The sequence below is a fragment of the Bombina bombina genome, chromosome 1 (genome assembly GCF_027579735.1).
Source record: "Bombina bombina isolate aBomBom1 chromosome 1, aBomBom1.pri, whole genome shotgun sequence".
Classification (NCBI taxonomy): Eukaryota; Metazoa; Chordata; class Amphibia; order Anura; family Bombinatoridae; genus Bombina; species Bombina bombina.
Window position 1 is genome coordinate 529185764 of NC_069499.1, and position 23459 is coordinate 529209222.

Here is a 23459-nt window from a genome sequence, read left to right on the forward strand (position 1 = left end):
TATGTGCAATACACTCAGAGATAGTACTGTTTTAGAGGTTTGTTTGTATATATATATATATGATCTAGATTAATTAAAGCTCAATTTATGTATAGTCCACCTCCAGGGGGGAGGCAGAAATTTTAATATTAACCCATAATTCTTAACAATAGGAAATAATAAACTGTTCTAGAATATTTTATTATTGACCTTTCATGTCCCTTTAAAAATTAAAAATACCAATGAAACCTCCTTCTTCAAAATCTTTTAGGTATTAATTCATTTAGAAGAATATCTTTCTTTTTTCTTTACCTTTTTGGCAAGACTTTAATTTTCAATAAACTTTTGTAAGGTCTATGACAATCATGGCAGTGCAACATGAGAACTAATCAAACAAGAAGAAGGAAGAACATGTTAAGAAGGAAGATGAAGTTCTATTTAAATGTAATATGTTTGCGACTTGAATATGTAAAGTCAAAATTAAACATTCATGATTCAGACAAAACATGCCATTTTAAACAATAACTAGTGTTCCAGTGAAGATATCACTAGAACACTTGTAAGATGCGCCTAGGATAGGTATTGATAAGATATGGTAGTAAAAAGAATAAATAAACTGTATAGATAAAAATAGTAAAAATAATTATATATAAATGTATATAAAATGACAATGACAGTATTATAATATTAGTATCAGAACATTAATTGTAATAACACTCGAAATTAAAATAAAAGTAAAAGTGTCAATGAAACCTGTAAATTTCAATGTATGTATTCTGATACAGAGTCCAAGAATATACAGTGGCAATATACCCTGGACTCTCCCTGGTGAGACGAGGAATCCCACCTGACGACATCCCTTGAAAGAGGTCTACCGGACGACGTGGGGTTCCGGACTGCGAATACTGCACATTAGTGCCTCACACTGTGTGAGTAAGATTCTTGTGATCCATTTGTTGTTGTTTTTATTATCTTTATGATCTGCACCATGTGGCGCCCTCTATCCTTTCCTTCCATTTTAAACAACTTTCCAATTTAATTATAATATTACATTTGTTTAGTTCTCTTGTTATCATTTGTTAAAGAGTAATCATGCGTAATCTCACAAGTGTGTACCTGTCCTTAGACATCTGGCAGAAGTGCTTGCAAAAAAGTTTATATCAATGTGATACATAGTTACAAACTCTGCTGCCCTAGAGTATCTGTAGCATTCTAAGGCAGTAGTATTTGTAACTATTCATAACATTGATATTAACGTTGTTGCAAACAATACGGCGAGATGGTTAAGAACAAGTGCACACTCCTGAGCTCACCTACTATTAATATTTAACAAAGGATAACAAGATAACTAAGTAAAATTGATGATAGAAGTACATTAGAAAGTTGTTTAAAATGCCATGCTCTATCCAACCCATTTAAGTTTCAATCTGACATTACTCCCCCTTTAAGGGCAAGATTACAAGTAGCGCGTAATGAGTTTTCTGCAAGCGATATGGTCTTTTCGCAATCAATTTCCATTGTGCAGCTATTACAAGTCTTGTAAAATCGCAATTGCATGTGCGCATTTGCATTTTACGCAACAATCCTTTCCACGCACAAAGAGCTGTAATTAACAGTTTTACGAAACACTTCAAAAATACATTACAAAGTACAGTTACACTCATATTAACACTGTCTAATAACAATTATTTTAAAAAATATTGCACACAAAAGTTATAAGGGCTAAAAGATAGGAGATCTCGGGAGAAAAAAACAAGCTGACGCAGGGATTTTACAATGACATACATACACATACATAGAGAAACATGCATTTATATGTATAGAGATATGTTTAACATTGGAGATAATGAAAATATTTTACATTATAATCTAATGCACATTAAACAATATGTCAGAGGGATTTTCAAAGAGATATTCGCATACAGATCTCGAGATATCTAGACATACTGTATATATATATTCATATGCATATCTCGCTATAAATAGATATATCAATCCAAAAATCATCACATATATAGAGAAATATTTATTTATAAGTAGAACATATTCCGTTACGAAAACATTTTCGCAATATAAAATATTTTCATGTACACTTTTCGAGAAGAATACGTCAAGGGCTTTGTGCAACATATTAGTTTTTTTTTTTTTTCCTATTTCTTTTCTCCATTGGCATCTATGGGGAATACGTGAACACACACGTGATTTGGCTGTTTGGATTACTTAACTTAACGCAACTTATAATAGCTGTGCAACCCCAAATGCGAAAAAGCCATAAAGCGGGCTGTGTTTTCAAAACTGATTTGCCACGCGACTTGAAATCTTGCCCTAAGTATCTTTAATTAGAAACGTGATCAAATAAAAACTGCATAAACTATTTCTTGGTTTATTAGTAAATATATAGCTTTATAGTTATCATAATCATTTTGTAATTCAAAAAGAAAATATTTAGCAAATATTATGTTTGCAGTAAACTCTAGCATCATTTCTTTTTTGTGAAATGTGGGACATTGTTTTAATTGAAATAATGGCTATGCTGACGGTCTGTATAGTGGACATTTCATTGGTACCAGCAATAAATAAAAACCCTGTGCTTAGAAAAGCTAACAGTGATATAAGACAAACAATTGTCATTACCTACCAGAATAAATCAGAGAATTACTGTTGGATCAATTGCAGTGGATGAAGCAATACATCTTTTGTTTCAATAAAGTGTAATAATGCTATAAAGGGAGACATGAGCTATATTACACTGAGGAGTTGCACAAGGGCAGACAACATGGGAAAGGTAAGTACAAAGCGAGTATATTCTCTTGCCTACACTAAAGTTACATTTGGTAAAAGATTATTGACCCTAGTATAAATGATAAATTCTGATACTGTTTTAATACATTTTTATATCTGTAATAATAGCAGTTCATTGCTAACTAGAAAGAAACCAGGGAGATTTTTACTGTAAATTTATAATTGAAATAGACATTATATGTGAGAAATCATCATCTATTCCCAGAGAGAACATATAAGTTAGCCCATCATTACATGGCAAAATACACAAACTCTCCTCTAGTTTTTTTCAGAGTTACCAGTTTCTATGTAGTTTTGTGTGTCTGTTTTACTAGGGAATTAAAAGATGAACAAGTCAGTGAACCAGCTGTATAAATACCATAGGAATTGTTGAAGGTGGGAAACAAATAAAAAATGTCTTTAGTGAGTTTATTCCATTTATAGGCAGGATTCTCTATGTATTTTCTAATAATGGTTTAAGTCATGTCTCTAGATTTGAAATTTGGATGTGATATAATACAAAGCATTACTAAGCAGACTAAGGACTGCAAAAGAAAGCTGTCTAAGAGAGATATGTCATTTTTCCTTTTAAAGAGATCTGAATTTTAGTTAGAAGATTTAACGGAATAAAAATTGAAACCTCTGAATCGGCATCTAAATAGTAAACAAAAAAAACAACAACAATAGTCTCATATCTAATATCTGCAATCTGGTTATTAAAACATTTTTGCCTTTTCTTCCACATATAGATCATGATGTCCCATTATTAAAGGTCAATCAGATAATTTGTTTTTTGCTTTCCATTATAGATCATCTTCTTTGAGGACAGGAACTTCCAGGGCCGCTCCTATGAATGCAGCTCTGACTGTTCTGATCTACACCCATTTTTTACCCGATGTAACTCCATTCGAGTGGAGAATGGAAACTGGATGCTCTATGAGCGCCCCAACTTTGCTGGTCACCAGTACTTTCTAAAGAAAGGAGAATATCCTGACTTCCGGAAGTGGTTGGGTTTTAACGATTCTATCAGGTCCGTCCGTCTAGTTTCTGCAGTAAGTATTTCTGAATAATGGGGAAATCTTTTTGTATGGTATTATTTGGAAAACAGTAATGTTTTGCTGATCACAATCCAAATTGTTGATTCTTATCAATAGATTTATGAGACCATTTTCATTCACTGAATTCCAATAAATCATGCTTTAAAAGGACTTGATAAACCCAGGGCAACAATGTTTGATGTATTACTGGCTACCCAAAAAGACTTTGTATGTAGCATGGGCAAAACACACTGACATTACCATGCTCTATATTGACTAAAGTTAGGAAGAAACGCCACCAAACAAATAAAAATGCTATATGCAATCAGTTCATGTTTAATAATAAGCCCCTTTACAGTAATAAAAACTAGCCAAATCGATAACTCAACAAACTCACATGCACATTATACTGATAATTCCCCAGATTAAAACCCTTAGGGACACACAGATATCTCTATGGTTTTGGTTAATTGCACACACACATTGCCTATTAGCATCACTACACATTATTAAAGGGCATCAAAAACATGCATGTCCTAAACCCAAGAAATCACCATTTTTTTGTCCTGAATCATGTGCATTTGTTTTTTGGTTTATAAAAACCATAGATTAAAGATGCAGATGAGCAATTTTATGTTGTGTTTTAAGGTAACAATTTCAAGTGTCGGGGGTATTAACAGCAGAGGCATTTTGGGACTGAGATCACTGAAGATGCCAGCTAAAGTTAAAAATCCTTATCTACCACAAACAAAATGGTACAGTTTTTTCCACACAATTTAAACCATGCAAAAATGTTAAAGAATTTAACAAAGAAGGAACTCAGGATCAAAGTAGCAGGTTTTTCCATAACCCCTCACAGTCCCATGCAATTCCCCTTTTTCAACATCAAAAAAGTTAATACAAAATTCTGCAAGGCCTTATAATCCCCCTTAGCAAAAAGTTCTGCATATTCCAGTTGCAATGTCACTGCAGATTTTCTTGTTACAGATAGGTAGTAACATTTGCAAATGGAATGGAATCTAGATCTAGTCTGGTCAACTGCAGCTTCTGCCTTCTTGATTCCTATAATACGGTCTTCAGAGAGAAACCTTCTATTGTTATTTCATGGATAACCTCTAGTCACATAAAATGGGTCACAAGGATGCCATACAATGCATTGGGATTGGCTAACTATGGTCTTAGAACATGGTTGTACTTTACTAAGCATATTTCATACATATTAACAGTAAGATCTGCATTAAGTATATAATGATGTTCTGTGATTTGTTATAGAATGGTGCTGAATGTGCTATAGCTCACATATAATTATATAATGTTATATCCTCCTATTCTGTTGTTACAGTACAGAGGGTCACATAAGATCCGTGTCTATGAGAGAGAAGATTTCAGAGGTGAGATGCTGGAGCTCAGTGAAGATTGTCCAACTTTGTTTGAGCAGTTCAATTATCTTGATGTCCTGTCTTGCAATGTAATTGAGGGCTCCTGGATATTCTACGAGCTACCTAATTACAGAGGAAAGCAGTACTTCCTAAAACAAGGAGAATACAGAAGGTTTACTGAATGGGGTGCCCTGAATAGTAAAGTAGGCTCCTTAAAGCGCATCCTTGACAGTTACTAAATAATTAAAATTGTGACTCTAACAGTACAGATAATAAAAACATAAAACATATATGATTTTTTTTTTATTTATTTGTTCACCTGCTCATTTAAAGGGACAGTCTACACCAGAATTTTTATTGTTTTAAAAGATAGATAATCCCTTTATTACCCATTCCCAAGTTTTGCACAACCAACACAGTTATAATAATATACTTTTAACCTCTGTGATTATTTTGTATCTAAGCCTCTGCAAACTGCCCCTTTTTTCAGTTCTTTTGACAGACTTGCAGTCTAGCCAATCAGTGCCTGCTCCCAGATAACTTCACGTGCACGAGCACAGTGTTATCTATATAAAATACGTGAACTAACACCCTCTAGTGATGAAAAACTGTTAAAATGCAATCTGAAAAGAGGTGGGCTTCAAGGTCTAAGAAATTAGCATATGAACCTCCTAGGTTAAGCTTTCAACTAAGAATACCAAGAGAACAAAGCAAAATTGGTGATAAAAGTAAATTGGAAAATTGTTTAAAATTACATGCTCTATCTGAATCATGAAAGTTTATTTTGGCCTAGACTGTCCCTTTAAGTGTGTATGACTGTATATATTTAATTCTACACAAACAAGCATATACTCTCATCTACCTGTTACATAACCACTCCATTTACCCATTTAAATACTTTTCTCACTCTTGTTTCTTGTTGTTAAATTATAAAAGAATTAAAACATGTTTTGGTCAGGGCTTAGGCTTACTTTTCACATCTCCTAGTAAGGTCTAGCTTTATCTTATAAACAATACAGTTGCTATACGGTATATCAAATGTGCCAGCAAGTGTTTATTTATATGTTCCCTTGTTTTGAGATGTTGGTCTTTTTTTGACATAAATGGTATGTGAATGAAAACAATTACAATATTCATTCAGATAAAATTAATAAACACAATAACATAATTATTTATAAATCTCCCTAAATGTAATTTTAGGTCATTCCAATACATTAGAGTATTAAAGGGAAAAATAATAAATACATATTTATATAAATTTATATTTATATCAATTTTAAAGATGTTTCATCAAAATACTGCATTTATGGAAGTAACATAATGAAGTAAAATGTAAAAAAATAACATTTATAAAGGAAAACCAGAAAAAAAATCAAAAACAACATTAATTTCTAAATGAATCTTAAAAGGACACATGTTCTTCATTCTCTTGGTATCTTTATATGAAAAGCAAGAATGTAAGTTTAGATGCCGGCCCATTTTTTGTGAATAACCTTCTTTTTCAAATAAAGATAGCAAGAGAACAAAGAAAAATTGATAATAAGAGTAAATTAGAAAATTGTGTTCAGTGTCCCTTTAATGTACATAATGAAACACAATGTGCATCACAAAATGTGCATCCAATTAAAATACACAATAATAATAGGAAGATCCAGTGCTAATTGTATCCAATTATGTTTTTTTTTAATTACAAAGCAGCAAATAGTGCAGGCTGTAGGATATTTTAAACGGTGAGCAATTAAAATACATTGCATGTGATACTATGGCCTCCATTTACTAACAGGCAGACAAGGCCCCCAGCCAATCATTTGAACAGATCTTCCCCTGCTCTCATGCAATCAGTTAGGTTAGGAAACAGTGTTCTTCCCAGTCATAGTTTAAGATAGTTCAGACATTCTATGTTTTAGGGAATAGCTACAAACTGTGAACTGGTTTCAGTACTATTTATGACACTCTATTTTTTTTTTCAGTGTAGCGTATGAAAAAGCTTTACTTAAAGCTACTCAACTATTCATGTCATTTGGCATGGATATAAGGAATATAAGGTAGCCTGACAAGCAGTGAGCATGCCAAGCTACAGTATGTATACCAGTTCAAACAATAAAACTGAATTTATTTAGATTAGATAGATCCAGAAGATATTTTTACACTCTTATAAAACTATTTTTGAGGTAAATAGGGAATGTGGAAGTTATTTAGAAGAGCTAAACGCATTAAAACAAATCTCTTTTGGAAATAGGTTTCATAGACAGATTGTTTCTAAACGCATGAGTCCGATGTGTCAAGACTTTTTCTTTGTAATCTATTTATAAAACTACAATCATAGAGCACTATGCTGCTGAGCTAAATATGACAGGGTCTTGGCACATACAAGGCAGTTAATATATTTTTTTAATAGTAATAGTTACGTATCATGGTTCAGACTAAAATTATCTATACTTACTGTAATGCTTGTGGGATATTCCCCTATCAGACCAAACTTGGCCAGTAGTCTTCTTATACCAGCGTCAAGGGGAAGGATAAGGAAATATCCCAGAACAAGAGAATAGATAAGTAAATGAGGTAACAGTTCTCACAGTAGAGAGGCAATCCTTCTCGGCACTACAGGGAATAACTGGAGAGTAGTCAGGCAAGCAGAGATCGGCAACAATGAGGTAATTCACAGTAACAGCAGTTCAGGGGTTAATCAGAAGAGTCGTCAGAGGCAAGCAGAGTTCAGAAAAAATTAGGCAATCCAACAATTCAGGGGTTAAACAGGCAGAGGGGTGAGACAGGCAGAGTTCAGTAACTAATAGCCAACCCAGCAATTCAGGGGTTAAACAGACAGAGTGGTCAGGCATGCAGAGTTCAGTAACAATTAGGCAATCCAGCAATTCAGGGGTTAACAGTCAGAGTGGTCAGACAGGCAGAGTTCAAAAAATAATAAAGCAATCCAGCAATTCAGGCGTTAAACAGGCAGAGTGGTCAGACAGGCAGAGTTCAATAACGATAAAGCAATCCAGCAATTCAGTAGCACCCAGGAGCACACACAGTAACACTGGAGGTAAGTAATGCAGGTACTTACAGAGGCGCAGATTAGCACCAAGAGAACTCACAGGTGATCTGACCAACATCAGATGGGAAATGGTCACAGGAACCGTCTTGTCCATGGCAACAGCCATAGCAACAGGACGGAGCAGCGAGAGGAGCACCGAGGAGTGGCGTGACACTTACAAAAAGATCCACAGTTCATTTATAATGAACAAAGAAAAGTTCAATGCACATTATCTTGCATGTATTTTGAATTCTACAAGGCTTTATTTTTTATTTAACTGGGATTTATGACATGGAGAACCCTATGCTACTTGAGTAGTATTCAAGACTCTCTCTTCTATCTGGACAATGTGCTACGTGCGCCCATGAGGCTGGGTGCACCATGGACACAAACAATTCCTGTCATTATGTTTATTATGGCAACAGCTAACCAGCTAAAGGCTAGATTACAAGTGAATATCACTTTCGCAAGGGCGATATTTGTGCGCTGGTATTACAAGTTAGGTGCAATGACCTTGCATTCGCATTGCACGGAAGCATTGCACTGACAAGAGTGCGCTTCCATAGGCTCCAATAGGATGCTAGTTCTCATGCCATGAGACACGTCATAAGAACCTTTGCACAGTGAAGGGGGTAAGTTGCGCAGTAATGAGCTGCAGATTCAAATATATATGTATATGCTTATATACACATATATTTATGTGTTTATATGTGCATATACACATAAATATATATGTATATAAGCATATACATTTATATTTACAGAGAGCACACAGTTCCCATAGGCCGCAATGTAAAGGCACTTTTCAGTGCCATTTTTTTTCTAAACGCCCCACACCAGTCAACTATGATCCATAAAAAATGTTAAATTTTTAAATTTGCGGTAATTTTTTATTCATTTTTTAAAATATTTTATATGTACTATTTCAATAGCATACGCTAACCTAAATCTAAATCTCGAAACATAATGTGATATATATATATATATATATATATATATATATATATATATATATATATATATTTACACATATGTATATACACTCACTGGCCACTTTATTAGGTACACCTTGTTAGTACCGGGTTGGACCCCCTTTTGCCTTCATAACTGCCTTAATTCTTTGTGGCCTAGATTCAAAAAGGTGTTGGAAACATTCCTCTGAGATTTTGGTCCATATTGACATGATAGCATCACGCAGTTGCTGCAGATTTTTTGGCTGCACATCTATGATGCGAATCTCCCATTCCACCACATCCCAAAAGGGCTCTATTGGATTCAGATCTGGTGATTGTGGAGGCCATTGGAGTACAGTGAACTCATTGTCATGTTCAAGAAACCAGTTTGAGATGATTTGAGCTTTGTGACATGGTGCATTATGGTGATGGAAGAGCCATCAGAAGATGGGTACACTGTAGTCATAAAGGGATAGACTGTAAGGGTTTTTTTCCCTGCTTTGTTTGCCATGTGCTGCTGGCAGCCATTTTACTTACCTCTCTTACTGAATCTGATACAGAGTGTGTGATACTGCTCATTTCCTGCACGCCAGACTGGTGAACATCATCCGTGTGAGACAGGTTGCAGTCTCAGAATTGTGATGTCATCACTTATTATTTAAAGGGCCTCTGTTCAGTGTGCTTTGCCTCAGACCTGTTTGTGAGTTCCTGTGTTCCAGTTCCTGTGTATTACCTGGCTAATCTGACGTCCCATCTGGTTCCTGATCCCTGGCTTGTTCCTGACTCTGTTGTTCTCCTTGTTCCTGATTCCGGCTTGTCTGACTACTCGCTTTAGCTCCTGACTCGGCTTCTCTGACTACCAGCTCTGGCTTTGACTCCTGGCTTGTTATTTTACTTATGGACTTTTTATTATTTTTTGTTTTTAATAAATGTGTGATTATTTTTGCACTTCTCGTCTCTGTCTGATTCCTGGTACCCTGACATAGACATGGTCATTAACAATACTCAGGTAGGCTTTGGTGTTTAAACAATGCTCAATATGTACTAAGGGAACTGTGCCAAGAAAATATCCCTCACACCATTACACCACCACCACCACCAGCCTGAACCGTTGATACAAGGCAGGATAGATCCATGCTTTCATGTTGTTTATGCCAAATTCTGACCCTACCATCTGAATGTCGCAGCTGAAATTGAGACTCAACCGACCAGGCAACATTTTTCCAATCTTCTATTGTCCAATTTTGGTAAACCTGTGTGAATTGTAGCCTCAGTTTTCTGTTCTTAGCTGACAGAAGTGGCACCCAGTGTGGTCTCCTGCTGCTGTAGCCCATCTGCTTCAAAGTTTGATATCTTGTGCATTCAGAGATGGTTGTAACCAGTGGTTATTTGAGCTACTGTTGCCTTTCTATCATCTCAAACCAGTCTGCCCATTCTCCTCTGACCTCTGGCATCAAGGATATTTGCTCTTTTTCGGACCATTCTCTGTAAACCCTAGAAATGGTTATGAATGAAAATCCCAGTAGATCAGCAGTTTTTTGAATACTCAGACCAGTCCATCTGGCACCAACAACCATGCCACTTTCAATGTCACTAAAATCCCCTTTCTTCCCCATTCTGATGCTCAGTTTGAACTTCAGCAAGTCATCTTCACAACGTCTAGGTGCCTAAATGCATTGAGTTGCTGCCATGAGATTAGCTGATTAGCAATTTGTGTGTTACCTAATAAAGTTGCTGGTGAGTGTACATACATATGCATATTAAGACATGTGTATGTATGTTCCTCTGTGTTAAAGCCTTTTATTATGAGGGTAAGAGTACTGTTAAATGTATTTTTTATGAGTTTTGTGCTACTTTATGTCTTGCATAACAGTTAACCAGAGTTCTGAAGTCACGCTAACTCGACACACGTTAAATTAGATTGTGCTCAAGCAAACACTTTTACTTTCAACTCGTAATACGCACGCTATTTCCGAGGAGCCCAAAGAGCTGTGAAATACCAGTCATCGCTTGTGTGTGCAACAGTTAGCGCTCCACTCGTAATCTAGCCCTTTAGTGGGTATAATCTGGATTGGTATATAGGGATCTATGCCATCCTTTAATGTTACATAAAGTGCAGCATACTAAGATGTTCTACACACATATAATGAATCAAGGGACCTCTAATCTCACAAAATGACAACATCTCAACCGTATGCACACTACACATCAACACATGATGGAGAATTCTGTCTGCACGGATATAACTTAGGCTCTATGTTAATCTGTAACAGTGTCTTGTTACAAGAAATATTGCACTTATAAATAAGTTGACTGTAAGATTAAATGTAACTGTTTGCCATGATCCATGGCACAGTTATGCAGATTTTACATTTTTATAGGCACAATTCTCCTATTTGGAGGAAGAAGAAGTGTCAATAGCACTGCCTAATCAGTAATTGTGCAAAGCAAAATATTTTCTTCCAGCACTGGTGATAGGAGTGCAGGCTTGAAGAGCTCCTGCCAAAGCTCCAAACAGATAGATCAAATGAAAAAAGTTCAAGCAGCACCTCCAATTGTACAAATTATTTCAGTTTTATTGTACCAAGGCACACAAAATCATGACGTTTCGGGCTCAAATACCCTTAATCATATGACTTAAACATACTAAACACCTCTCTTAAATACCCTCTACCACAGGTGTTGCTCATTATAACATTCAGTGTCAGAGAATTTTAACTCTTAAGTGCAAATGCCACCTAGTGGTCAGTATAAAGAATAACATATAATATACTTTAGAAAAAAGTCTAACCGTGCTACATACATGCAATGAAGTATACAAGGGACACTTTTTTACAGAATTTTTACAGAGAAACAATTTTTTTTACAAAAAAACCTCTTATAGAGTAGTTACAGATCTGGAGGAAAGGATTTCTTCTTCTCAATAATCACATTAGGAAAAGTAGAATCTAAAAAAATTCAAAAAGCAATTTAGAGAAAAATTTACAGAAAAATCTAGAGAAAAATGTAAAGATCCATTTCACGGTTCATACCCTTTGGGAACATACAGTCTAACCTATAGATCCACATAGATTCTCTTTTCTTTAAAATTAATTCTCTATTTCCACCTCTACGAGGGCAATTGAGTGACCTTTTGATAGAAAATGACTAGAGACTGGGGCATTTAGATCTTTACATCTTATATTTGATTTATGTTGGATAATCCTATCCCTTACTCTCTGGGTAGTCTCACCAATGTAGATCCACCCACACGGGCATTTGATAAGATAAATCACATAGCAAGAATTGCATGTAAGAAAAGCATTAATTTTATACACTTTGCCCGTGTGTGGATGTACAAAGGTAGAACCTTTTACCATGTTGTTACAATTCGCACAGCCTAAACAAGGGTAACAACCCAGATTTTTTTCTGTGATATAGCTCTGCTTGGTGGCGCTATATAGATGACATCTTTGGTGTCTGGTGGGGCGACATTGGATCCCTTCTTAAATTCGTGGATGATCTAAATAGTGCCACTAGACATATTAAGTTTACCCTCACCTGGGATGAACAATCCTTACATTTTCTTGACACTTTGGTCTATAAAGAAGGTGGAATGTTAAAATCAGATATATATAAGAAAAGTACAGACAAGAATAGTTTGTTGCACTTTACAAGTGCTCATCCACCGGCTCTGATTAGATCTCTACCTAGGAGTCAAATGACAAGAGTCAAGAGGATAGTGTCTGACAAAGAACTTGCTACTAAAAGGCTTAAAGAAATGGGTCAGAAATTCAGTGCTAGGGGTTACCCAACTGACCTATTGCATGAGGAAGTGAAAAGGGCTAGTGAGGATACATGTACCAATACCATTAAGGAACAAGATAAGAAGGATAAAATTATTTTTGTTTCAGAATATAGTAATCAAAGTTCAAAGATAAAAAGGATTATTAATAAGTATTGGTTTATGTTGAGAGAATGCCATCCAGGTGTACAATCATTTTCTAATAGTCCAATGTCTGCTTACAGGAAAAGCTCTAGTATTAAAGATAGATTGGTGAGGGCTGATATAGGCAGTAAAAAATTGAAGCAGAGCTATATCACAGAAAAAAATCTGGGTTGTTACCCTTGTTTAGGCTGTGCGAATTGTAACAACATGGTAAAAGGTTCTACCTTTGTACATCCACACACGGGCAAAGTGTATAAAATTAATGCTTTTCTTACATGCAATTCTTTCTATGTGATTTATCTTATCAAATGCCCGTGTGGGTGGATCTATATTGGTGAGACTACCCAGAGAGTAAGGGATAGGATTATCCAACATAAATCAAATATAAGATGTAAAGATCTAAATGCCCCAGTCTCTAGTCATTTTCTATCAAAAGGTCACTCAATTGCCCAGTTGAAATTTCAAATAATCGACCATGTTCCTATCCCTCGTAGAGGTGGAAATAGAGAATTAATTTTAAAGAAAAGAGAATCTATGTGGATCTATAGGTTAGACTATATGTTCCCAAAGGGTATGAACCGTGAAATGGATCTTAACATTTTTCTCTAGATTTTTCTGTAAATTTTTCTCTAAATTGCTTTTTGAATTTTTTTAGATTCTACTTTTCCTGATGTGATTATTGAAAAGAAGAAATCCTTTCCTCCAGATCTGTAACTACTCTATAAGAGGTTTTTTTGTAAAAAAATTGTTTCTCTGTAAAAATTCTGTAAAAAAGTGTTCTTGTATACTTCATTGCATGTATGTAGCACGGTTAGACTTTTTTCTAAAGTATATTATATGTTATTCTTTATACTGACCACTAGGTGGCATTTGCACTTAAGAGTTAAAATTCTCTGACACTGAATGTTATAATGAGCAACACCTGTGGTAGAGGGTATTTAAGAGAGGTGTTTAGTATGTTTAAGTCATATGATTAAGGGTATTTGAGCCCGAAACGTCATGATTTTGTGTGCCTTGGTACAATAAAATTGAAATAATTCGTACAATTGGAGGTGCTGCTTGAACTTTTTTCATTTAATCAGTAATTGTGACTACACCCTGAATGGGTTAATGTCTTGTATGCTATATAATCTCAGGGTAGGTGGTGCTGTGTATTATTTAAACTTAGACGAAAAAATGTAACACAAAGTTATGTGTGCATTGTGAAAAGATTCAGTACTAAATGGTTAGGAGAGTTCGCTAGAATAATTAAAACATAACTTTTATTAAATACGCAAAAAAACAGGAGATAAAATAAAGGGATGTGCGATTAAAAACAATAGCTGCCTGGGGAGTGATAAAAGGGGTCTCTTATATCACGATAAGTGCCTAAGTATAACGACTATAGGTTATTATGCATACTTGGGTATTGGCAGTATGGACTGCAATGCATAACAGATCTCTGCAGGAATTAGTAACTAAATTACCTAGGTTATGAGTAATCACCTTAAATAGTTAGTTTGCAGGGGATATGTTCAACATATATAAGTAGCAGATTCAGAACATATGTCCGATACTGTCTGGGTATTATCCAGAATGTCTTGTTAGCAAAAAATATGTTAATCAGATTTAGCACAACGGTACTTAAAGTACAAATACCATTTACTAGAAGATCAGTGTGATTGGTGCGTACTTAGGTATCCATACTCCACAGTTCTAGACAACACAGAGTTCAGCATAATGTCTTGTCTAATCAAGGTGGTTACACAATATATCACCTTTGTGCAGTGTAATGACTTGACCGGTTGAGCAAAAATGGTTAATTTGCAAATAGTTGCTAGATAATCTGGTGTAAATTTATCTGCGATAATTTCAGAGAGTATTAGTTCACTGGGCATATATTTGTATGTTATAATAAGGTATTGAATTGCAAATCTACTTTAAGATAATTGGATTTACACAGTAATGTCCCTAGGATAACTGCATTTGCACAGCAAAGAGTAATGTTTGTCTAAAAATAATTGACTTGCTGTGTGACATATAACATGTGAAGACCAATATCTAGTGCTCCACTGATCTTTGTGCCAGTTTTAATATAGTTCAATATTAAACAAAGTAAGCCTTTGCTAAGTTAATTAATTAGCTGGAATGCCACCAGAGTAACTAATGTCTTGCCTCTGTAACACTTGTGGAACTGTGATACAGCCAGTATTCAGCTTGAACCATAACCCTCTGTGTCTATTGAGAGTTAGGTAGTATTACGTTCCAATGTGCTAAAATGTAAAGTAAATGCTAATAAAAGTATGCAAATGTAACTTAATCGATTGTTCCTATTAGCAGTCTCCTACATAATCTATTTGTTATGCATATTGAATAGTCTATATCTAAATGGTGACAGATTCGAGGACGCTATGGCGGTAGATCGATAAGTAAAATTGACACCAAGTTTCACCCCAGGTTTAGCTAGCCCTAACATACACAGGAGCTCCCAGACTCCTCACCATTGCCCTAACATGTTTCGCCATTTCCCTTTGAGAAAGCTGTGTGAACGTCGAAACATGTTAGGGCAATGGTGAGGAGTTAGGGAGCTCCTGTGTATGTTAGGGCTAGCTAAACCTGGGGTGAAACTTGGTGTCAATTTTACTTATCGATCTACCGCCATAGCGTCCTCCAATCTATCACCAATCTGTTTTCTCTCTCATCATATATTACCAACATCTGCGGAAACTACCACTAATATTACCCTCACCATGAGTAGATAGGTCAAAATGCCTGTAGAACCTCCTTAGTCCACCATGTATTTGCTGCTTATATGATCTTTGTATCGACTTAATCCTGGATCCTTCCTTACTCTGCTAGCTTTCAGCGTGGCACAAGCTCCAAGTTGAGTATAGGCTGCATGGAATATTCTGGGCACTGACGTGTGTTTAACCCTCAATAGAAGTGGCTTTGGGCTAATTCCTGGCTGATGTATTGCTGATTCTATTCCTTTTATTTTGCCTTGTTCCGAGGGTAATAATTATTTAATACAACTACACATCAACCTTAAATTCACTAATTACTGAACTTCATACACATATAGATTTGGCAGATTAAAATAGAGAGTATATCAATGGTTCCACACAAAAACAAATACAGTATACTAACCATCTGAAATGGATAGAGAGACTTTTCTGACCATTTAAAAAGACCCAAGACAGTCTTAAAAAGGAAAATTCAACCACATTTTATTGTGAATAGTTCCATTTTAGAAGAATCCACTCCCCAGGTGTTGCAAAATTGATACAAAGAAAAGTCAGATTTTATCAGAACACTCATTTCAAGAAATAGATAGCTCTCTAAATATATTATATATTTCCCCCAATGAATCATATCCAAAGATTTATAAGTCCTAAAAAAGGCTTATCATTAGTCCCAGACCCTAAAGTTGGCAAATTTGAGTTAATAAACATTATACAACTATTTGTTAGAAATGTTTTACTTAAAACACATTTCTTTAATGAACACAATGAGAAAATTATAGACCAAAACAAGTTACAAGACCATCTATCTCTCTTGAAACAATCTGATAGGTACAATGATGAAGGAAATAACAATAGTTGGCAAAAATAAATTTAAAATATTAATACCAGTTCATTCCCCAGCTCATCTCTCTCCTCAATTAACTACTTTTCTTAACTTGGTCTGTCAAGAAGTTCTAAAAGTTAATGATAATTTTACACAGAAAAAATAATTTTATAAGAAAAAAAGGAAAATTAGTCTTTTTTTCTTGCAATGAGAAGAGAATCCAAATAAAACTTGTTAACAATGGAGGCAATATTGCTTTGTGATAGTCTTCACTATACATGCAAGAAGCCAGGAAACAATTATCAGATGAAAAAAATTATAAATGACCATTTAGTGATCCTTCAGAATTTTTTTAACTAATATGTCAATTTAATCAGAGAGCTTTGATACGGTAGCAATATATACTGAGGAAAGATGTAAAGAATAATCAAAAGATGCAAACTTAATGCCAAAAGTCCATGAAATTTTACTGAAACCACCTTGTAGACTCATTGTGTTGGTGATAAATTCTTATACTTAACTGTTGGTTGTACTTATACATTTGTATCAAAGTTAACTCTTAATTTACCTATGTGAATGAATAAGATAGTATCATATTAATAATAAATGAACAGCAAATAGATTACTGATTTGCCTATTATTATTTACCAACGGCTAGATTTAGAGTTTTGTCGGTAAGGACCCGCGTATCTAACGCTGGCTTTTTTCTGGCCGCACCTTTAAAATAACTCTGGTATTGAGAGTCCACAGAATGGCTGCGTTAGGCTCCAAAAAAGGAGCGTAGAGCATATTTAACGCAACTTCAACTCTCGATACCAGAGTTGCTTACGGACGCGGCCAGCCTCAAAAACATGCTCGTGCACGATTCCCCCATAGGAAACAATGGGGCTGTTTGAGCTGAAAAAAAACCTAACACCTGCAAAAAAGCTGCGTTCAGCTCCTAACGCAGCCCCATTGTTTGCTATGGGGAAACACTTCCTACGTCTGCACCTAACACTCTAACATGTACCCCAAGTCTAAACACCCCTAGCCTTACACTTATTAACCCCTAATCTGCCGCCCCCACTATCGTTGACCCCTGCATATTATTATTAACCCCTAATCTGCCGCTCCGTAAACCGTCGCTACTTACATTATCCCTATGTACCCCTAATCTGCTGCCCCTAACACCGCCGACCCCTATATTATATTTATTAACCCCTAATCTGCCCCCCACAACGTTGCCTCCACCTGCCTACACTTATTAACTCCTAATCTGCCAAGCGGACCGCACCGCTATTATTATAAAGTTATTAACCCCTAATCCGCCTCACTAACCCTATAATAAATAGTATTAACCCCTAATCTGCCCTCCCTAACATCGCCGACACCTAACTTCAAACATTAACCCCTAATCTGCCGACCTAATCTCGCCGCTATTCTAATAAATGTATTAACCCCTAAAGCTAAGTCTAACCATAACACTAACACCCCCCTAAATTAAATATAATTTTAATCTAACGAAATTAATTAACTCTTATTAAATAAAGTATTCCTATTTAAAGCTAAATACTTACCTGTAAAATAAATCCTAATATAGCTACAATATAAATTATAATTATATTATAGCTATTTTAGGATTAATATTTATTTTACAGGTAACTTTGTATTTATTTTAACCAGGTACAATAGCTATTAAATAGTTAAGAACTATTTAATAGCTAAAATAGTTAAAATAATTACAAATTTACCTGTAAAATAAATCCTAACCTAAATTACAATTAAACCTAACACTACACTATCAATAAATTAATTAAATAAAATACCTATAATTATCTACAATTAAACCTAACACTACACTATCAATAAATTAATTAAATACAATACCTACAAATAACTACAATGAAATAAACAAACTAAAGTACAAAAAATAAAAAAGAACTAAGTTACAAAAAATAAAAAAATATTTACAAACATTAGAAAAATATTACAACAATTTTAAACTAATTACACCTACTCTAAGCCCCCTAATAAAATAACAAAGCCCCCCAAAATAAAAAAATGCCCTACCCTATTCTAAATTACTAAAGTTCAAAGCTCTTTTACCTTACCAGCCCTGAACAGGGCCCTTTGCGGGGCATGCCCCAAGAAGTTCAGCTCTTTTGCCTGTAAAAAAAAACATACAATACCCCCCCCCAACATTACAACCCACAACCCACATACCCCTAATCTAACCCAAACCTTGATTACTCATTCCCCAGTTTTGCATTACCTTGTATCTAAGCCTCTGCAAACTGCCCCCTTATTTAAGTTCTTTTTGACAGACTTGCTTTTTAGCAAATCAGTGCTCACTCCAGGTTAACTTCACATGCATGAGCTCATTGTTATCTATATGAGAGTCTTGAAAAAGGTCTATGTTTGACCGAAACGCGTCGACTGGTGAGTAGCATTTCAATTCATTTATTTGTTTTAAAAACCATCTGCACTATTATTATTTCTTTCGGCAGAAGGAATATAAACCTGGGTGACGCTGGAGCTGAAAATTGTCTATTGACACTGAAGCCCAATCCCCGCTACAGGCAATAAATACCTCACATAGACTGTTAAACTACAGACTGTTAAACCACAGAAAGGGGAATTATCGTAACCTGGAACACTTTAATACTGACTATTAATGGATTTACCTTATTTGTAATCTCTATTTTTTTGTTATTTGTTATTTGTTATTTTTTTGTAGGCTGTAATCCTGCTGGTCACTAGTGATATCTGAGGAATCCTCTGAAGTACACTTTATTATTTGGGAGACATCTGTGTTTTAAAGTTTTGATTTTTATACACCTTTTTTCACTGCCGAATTTTTGGTTTGAAGTATCGTCTCACATTGTTTACTAGTATCACTAATTTTTGAATTATCTGTATAGTTTTCTGCTTTTTTGCATCTGGGATTTGTTAATTAGCACTGTTTATTCTAACTTTTTCACAAATTATTATGTCACATAATTAGCGTGTAGTTAGCACACATCCTCTTTTCATTCCGCTAGCGGAGAACGGTCACTGATCCTTGTGAGGTACAGTAGATCGGTTCTATTCTTTCAGCTAAAAGCACCAAAGGAACTAGTACGTTTTGGGGCCATAGCCCACTTTCAACTTGTTTAGAAATATATCTCCAGAGGGATAAAACTGCTCTGGTTATATCTGTGTGTAAAAGCAATTTTGAACATAACCGTATTAGAGATATCCCTAACCGGTCTGTTTCGAACTGTGTAAGAATTCTAGCAGGGAACATTGTCACAAAACCATATGCTTTATTGTATAAACTATAAACCGGTCTGATAACTATAGTAGGTAGCACTGCTATAGGAGAGTTTATTTATCAACAGGTAACACTGCTATAGGACCATTTGTTTTATTGTTCATCTCGAAGGCACCTTTTATTGTTTTATTGTTAATTGTAACATGTGGATGTATGTAAGATAATCCACTATATGTATACCGAATTTGTTCACCATCTGCCTTAGGAACACTAACTGTTTTACACCTTTATGAGATTGTCCAAAAGGTGCCTAGAAGCTATATTTTAATATTGTTTTAAATAAACCACTTTGTTTTAACTTTACTGTGAAGGAATAGGTTTCACATTTTTGAACCCTGCCAGTCAGCTGGCGCTTTGATATTTTCTGATTTTCCTTAAACGATTCTGACCACTAGGGGTCACCCATCAGAGCTAAGGGTTCATTTAGTAGTAGGCGCTAAGTGATTTCTTCCAATTGTATTACCTTGTATCTAAGCCTCTGCAAACTGCCCCCTTATTTAAGTTCTTTTTGACAGACTTGCTTTTTAGCCAATCAGTGCTCACTCCAGGTTAACTTCACATGCATGAGCTCATTGTTATCTATATGAAACACATGAACTAATGCCCTTTAGTGGTCAAAATGCATTCAGATTAGAGGCGGTCTTTAAGGTCTAAGAAATTAGCATTTGAACCTTCTAGAATTAGCTTAGGGATAAAAGTAAATTGAAAAGTTGTTTAAAATTACATTCCCTATTTAAATCATGAAAGGTTTTTTTGGACTTGACTGTCCCTTTAAGTAAGGTCATTAGGTCAGAGCAGGATGAACTTTTGTTACAAAGGGATCTGCAAAAATTAGAAGTATGGGCAGGTAAATGGAAAATTATATTTAATATGGGAAAATGCAAGGTTATACATTTTGGAAGTAAAAATAAGCAGGTAATGTATTATTTTTTTTTTATTTATTTTTTTTTAAATAATTTTTTTATTGAAGTTAAAGCATGTAACATCACAACAAGGACTCGCCCTAAGGCCAAAGTTACAACAGAGAAAGTAATACATTGTCTATAAAAAAGCATTATTGAGAAAGCAATATGCGCATAAAGCAATAAAAAATACATTTCAATTCTGATTATGAAGATAGACAGTATCTTAGGCGAGATGAAACAGAACTTCATTTTATATTATAATGTCAGCGTATGAACTCCACATTCTAATAATATTTAATCTAAGACCGACATAACAGCCTGTGGAGGGTTAGCATTGAAATCAGCCGCTCTTGGGCTGAGATGTATTGGGGAAGGGGATATTCAGCGGGTAAGCACCGCTATACGCATAGGGAAAGGAGGTGGGGGTGGGGGGGGCGGAGCCATATATAAATGTAAATAGCATATGATACTTGGTGTGGACTCATAAGTGTCCATTAGTCTACTTAGGAGTATATAGTGGAATAAAGTAACATTCCAACACAAAATGGAGTACCTAGGTAGGGGCTATAGGCCACTCTGTTGATTCATTCAGGGAGACCCAAACATTACAAATATAAACTACAAAGGAATGTATACATGTCACGATATTAGCAATTTACTTAGGTGCTCAGGACTGGTCTAGAGAGTAACGAAACAGGCAAAATGTGAGCTTATCTAAACATTGCGTAGCAAGCTTGCCCACTAATTAAAGTGGAGATTGATAGAAAATATACATTTCCATGTAACATTTGAGAAGGTAATAAACTGTTTAGGAACGATGAGATATATTTGGTCGTATAATAAACACATTACATTAGTAGTACACATCATAACCTGCAGGGAGGTAAGGCACTTTATAGAATCCCTTTAGCAATAATATATAATATAACTAAATAGGTTATCTTCTGGTCCTATATTATAAGAGTGTGACGTAAAGGTATCTGAGCATTTATAAGCACTAGCGCTAAACTGCCAACAGATGTGCTAAAAATGCAAACATTAACAGTGAGCAGACAGGCGCTTAATACTTGAGAACAGGTCACATAATCAGAAGTTACTATGAGGACTTTTAAGGAGCCTAGGTAGATTGATCCCCTGTTAATCAGCATAATAGCCAGAACAAATAAAAATTTAAACATGTTATATAGCCTACATCTCAAGTGTCTAACTTATGCCTCATATCATAACCTTAACAAGGTCTGGGAAGGCAGCTTTTCTAAAATATATAAGGTAATATAGGCTAGCATACCATTACACAGGTCTGACACTTTATACATGTGAGAAGGTATTGTCAAGAGAGAGACTATAACTAAAATAAAACTTTACATCTGTCTGGTTTACAACACGTGTGCTGAATTAATGGCTGAAAGACATGGCCCCCATAAAAGTGCAAGCTTTACAGTAATGTAGTATATCTTAGTAAGCAAATGCTATTATTATTGGGGGGAGAAATTATTAAGGGAGGAAAAGCATATATATTAAATTCAAACTTGAACTCTGTTCACTTATCCTCAGAAAGTATTTCGTATTGGAAGCTGAATTAACAATTAAACAGTTACTAAGGGCTAAATGGAAGAGGGAAAAGAGCCCCTAGGAGATTAAGTAGTCATAACCAGTGCCCAGTAGACTGCACATCAGACAATTTGTACATGTCGTCATTAACTGTAGTCTGTGGGTGTGGGGATTAGTTTAACATTCCACAAAAGGTATAAGTTATGTTTGCAGCCATCTTGGGGGTAAAAAAAAACAAACAAACAAATAAACTCAAAAAGACACACCAACCAAGTATTGTATCCTTACATAGGAACTGCATATTCAATTAGTGTATAGAATGTGAGTGAAACTAAAGAAATATACAATAACATTAAACAATACTTAAACCTAAAGGTAAACAGGCTAGTTATATGAGCAACTCTCTTCTGGAGGAAGTGTAAACTTAAATAGAGTATATGAGACTATAGAATCTATGTAAAAAGTATGCAGTGTGAAGCTGTACATATCTGTCTAATCAAAAATTTATTAGGATCTGGTCTGAGCGTTTTATATGTTATATCTATACCTGCAAAGAAAAAGTAGGGTTTAGAGTCTTATTAAGATATAGACAGCAGCAATGAAGATAGTAAGTTCCAGTTTAATTCCCTCTCAGCCTCAGTGTCCACATATCTCATCTTGTGCATGTGAAAGATGGGCAAAGAGGACAGGGGTGCTGCTGATCCAGATCTATCCCACACCAGTTCTAAGGCCAAACAATGAGGGAGCTGCAGTCTGTGTCAGCTTGGGCTTTGTCCCAGAAACGTTTAAAAGCAACGATACTATCAGTGGGACGTTCATTCGTTGTCTAACAGGTCTCTCTGTTAATGCCCAGATATATGTCAGTCGCCATCTAGAAACCCCTTTGCTTGAAACATAAGGCAGGATACTTATCTGGGGAGTTCCTTCCATGCAGATCCCGAGTTTCTCTGTGCAGTGTCCCACGATCTCAAGCGTAGGAGAGATAGTAGCAGCAAAATGACACGACCTGTCATCAAGTGAACTGATCGCAGTTAACGTATCTCTGCCTGAGTCCGCATCTCTCCCGACATCAGC

At 35.4% G+C, this 23459-nt stretch overlaps 1 protein-coding gene across 1 annotated transcript; it reads left to right on the forward strand.

Annotated features, from left to right (window-relative positions):
• Positions 1–2755: 2755 nt before the first annotated feature.
• Positions 2756–5415, forward strand: LOC128638747 (gamma-crystallin 2-like). The gene is made up of 3 exons (XM_053690887.1): positions 2756–2764; positions 3570–3816; positions 5147–5415. Exons 1-3 carry the CDS (start codon positions 2756–2758, stop codon positions 5413–5415), a joined length of 525 nt encoding a protein of 174 aa, XP_053546862.1.
• The last annotated feature ends 18044 nt before the right edge of the window (positions 5416–23459 follow it).

Bases quoted from the DNA above. Each gene is read 5' to 3' on its own strand.
- LOC128638747 (XM_053690887.1), top strand. The intron at 3,817-5,146 runs GTATTTCTGAAT...TACAGTACAGAG, and splicing joins CCGTCTAGTTTCTGCAGTAA to GGTCACATAAGATCCGTGTC.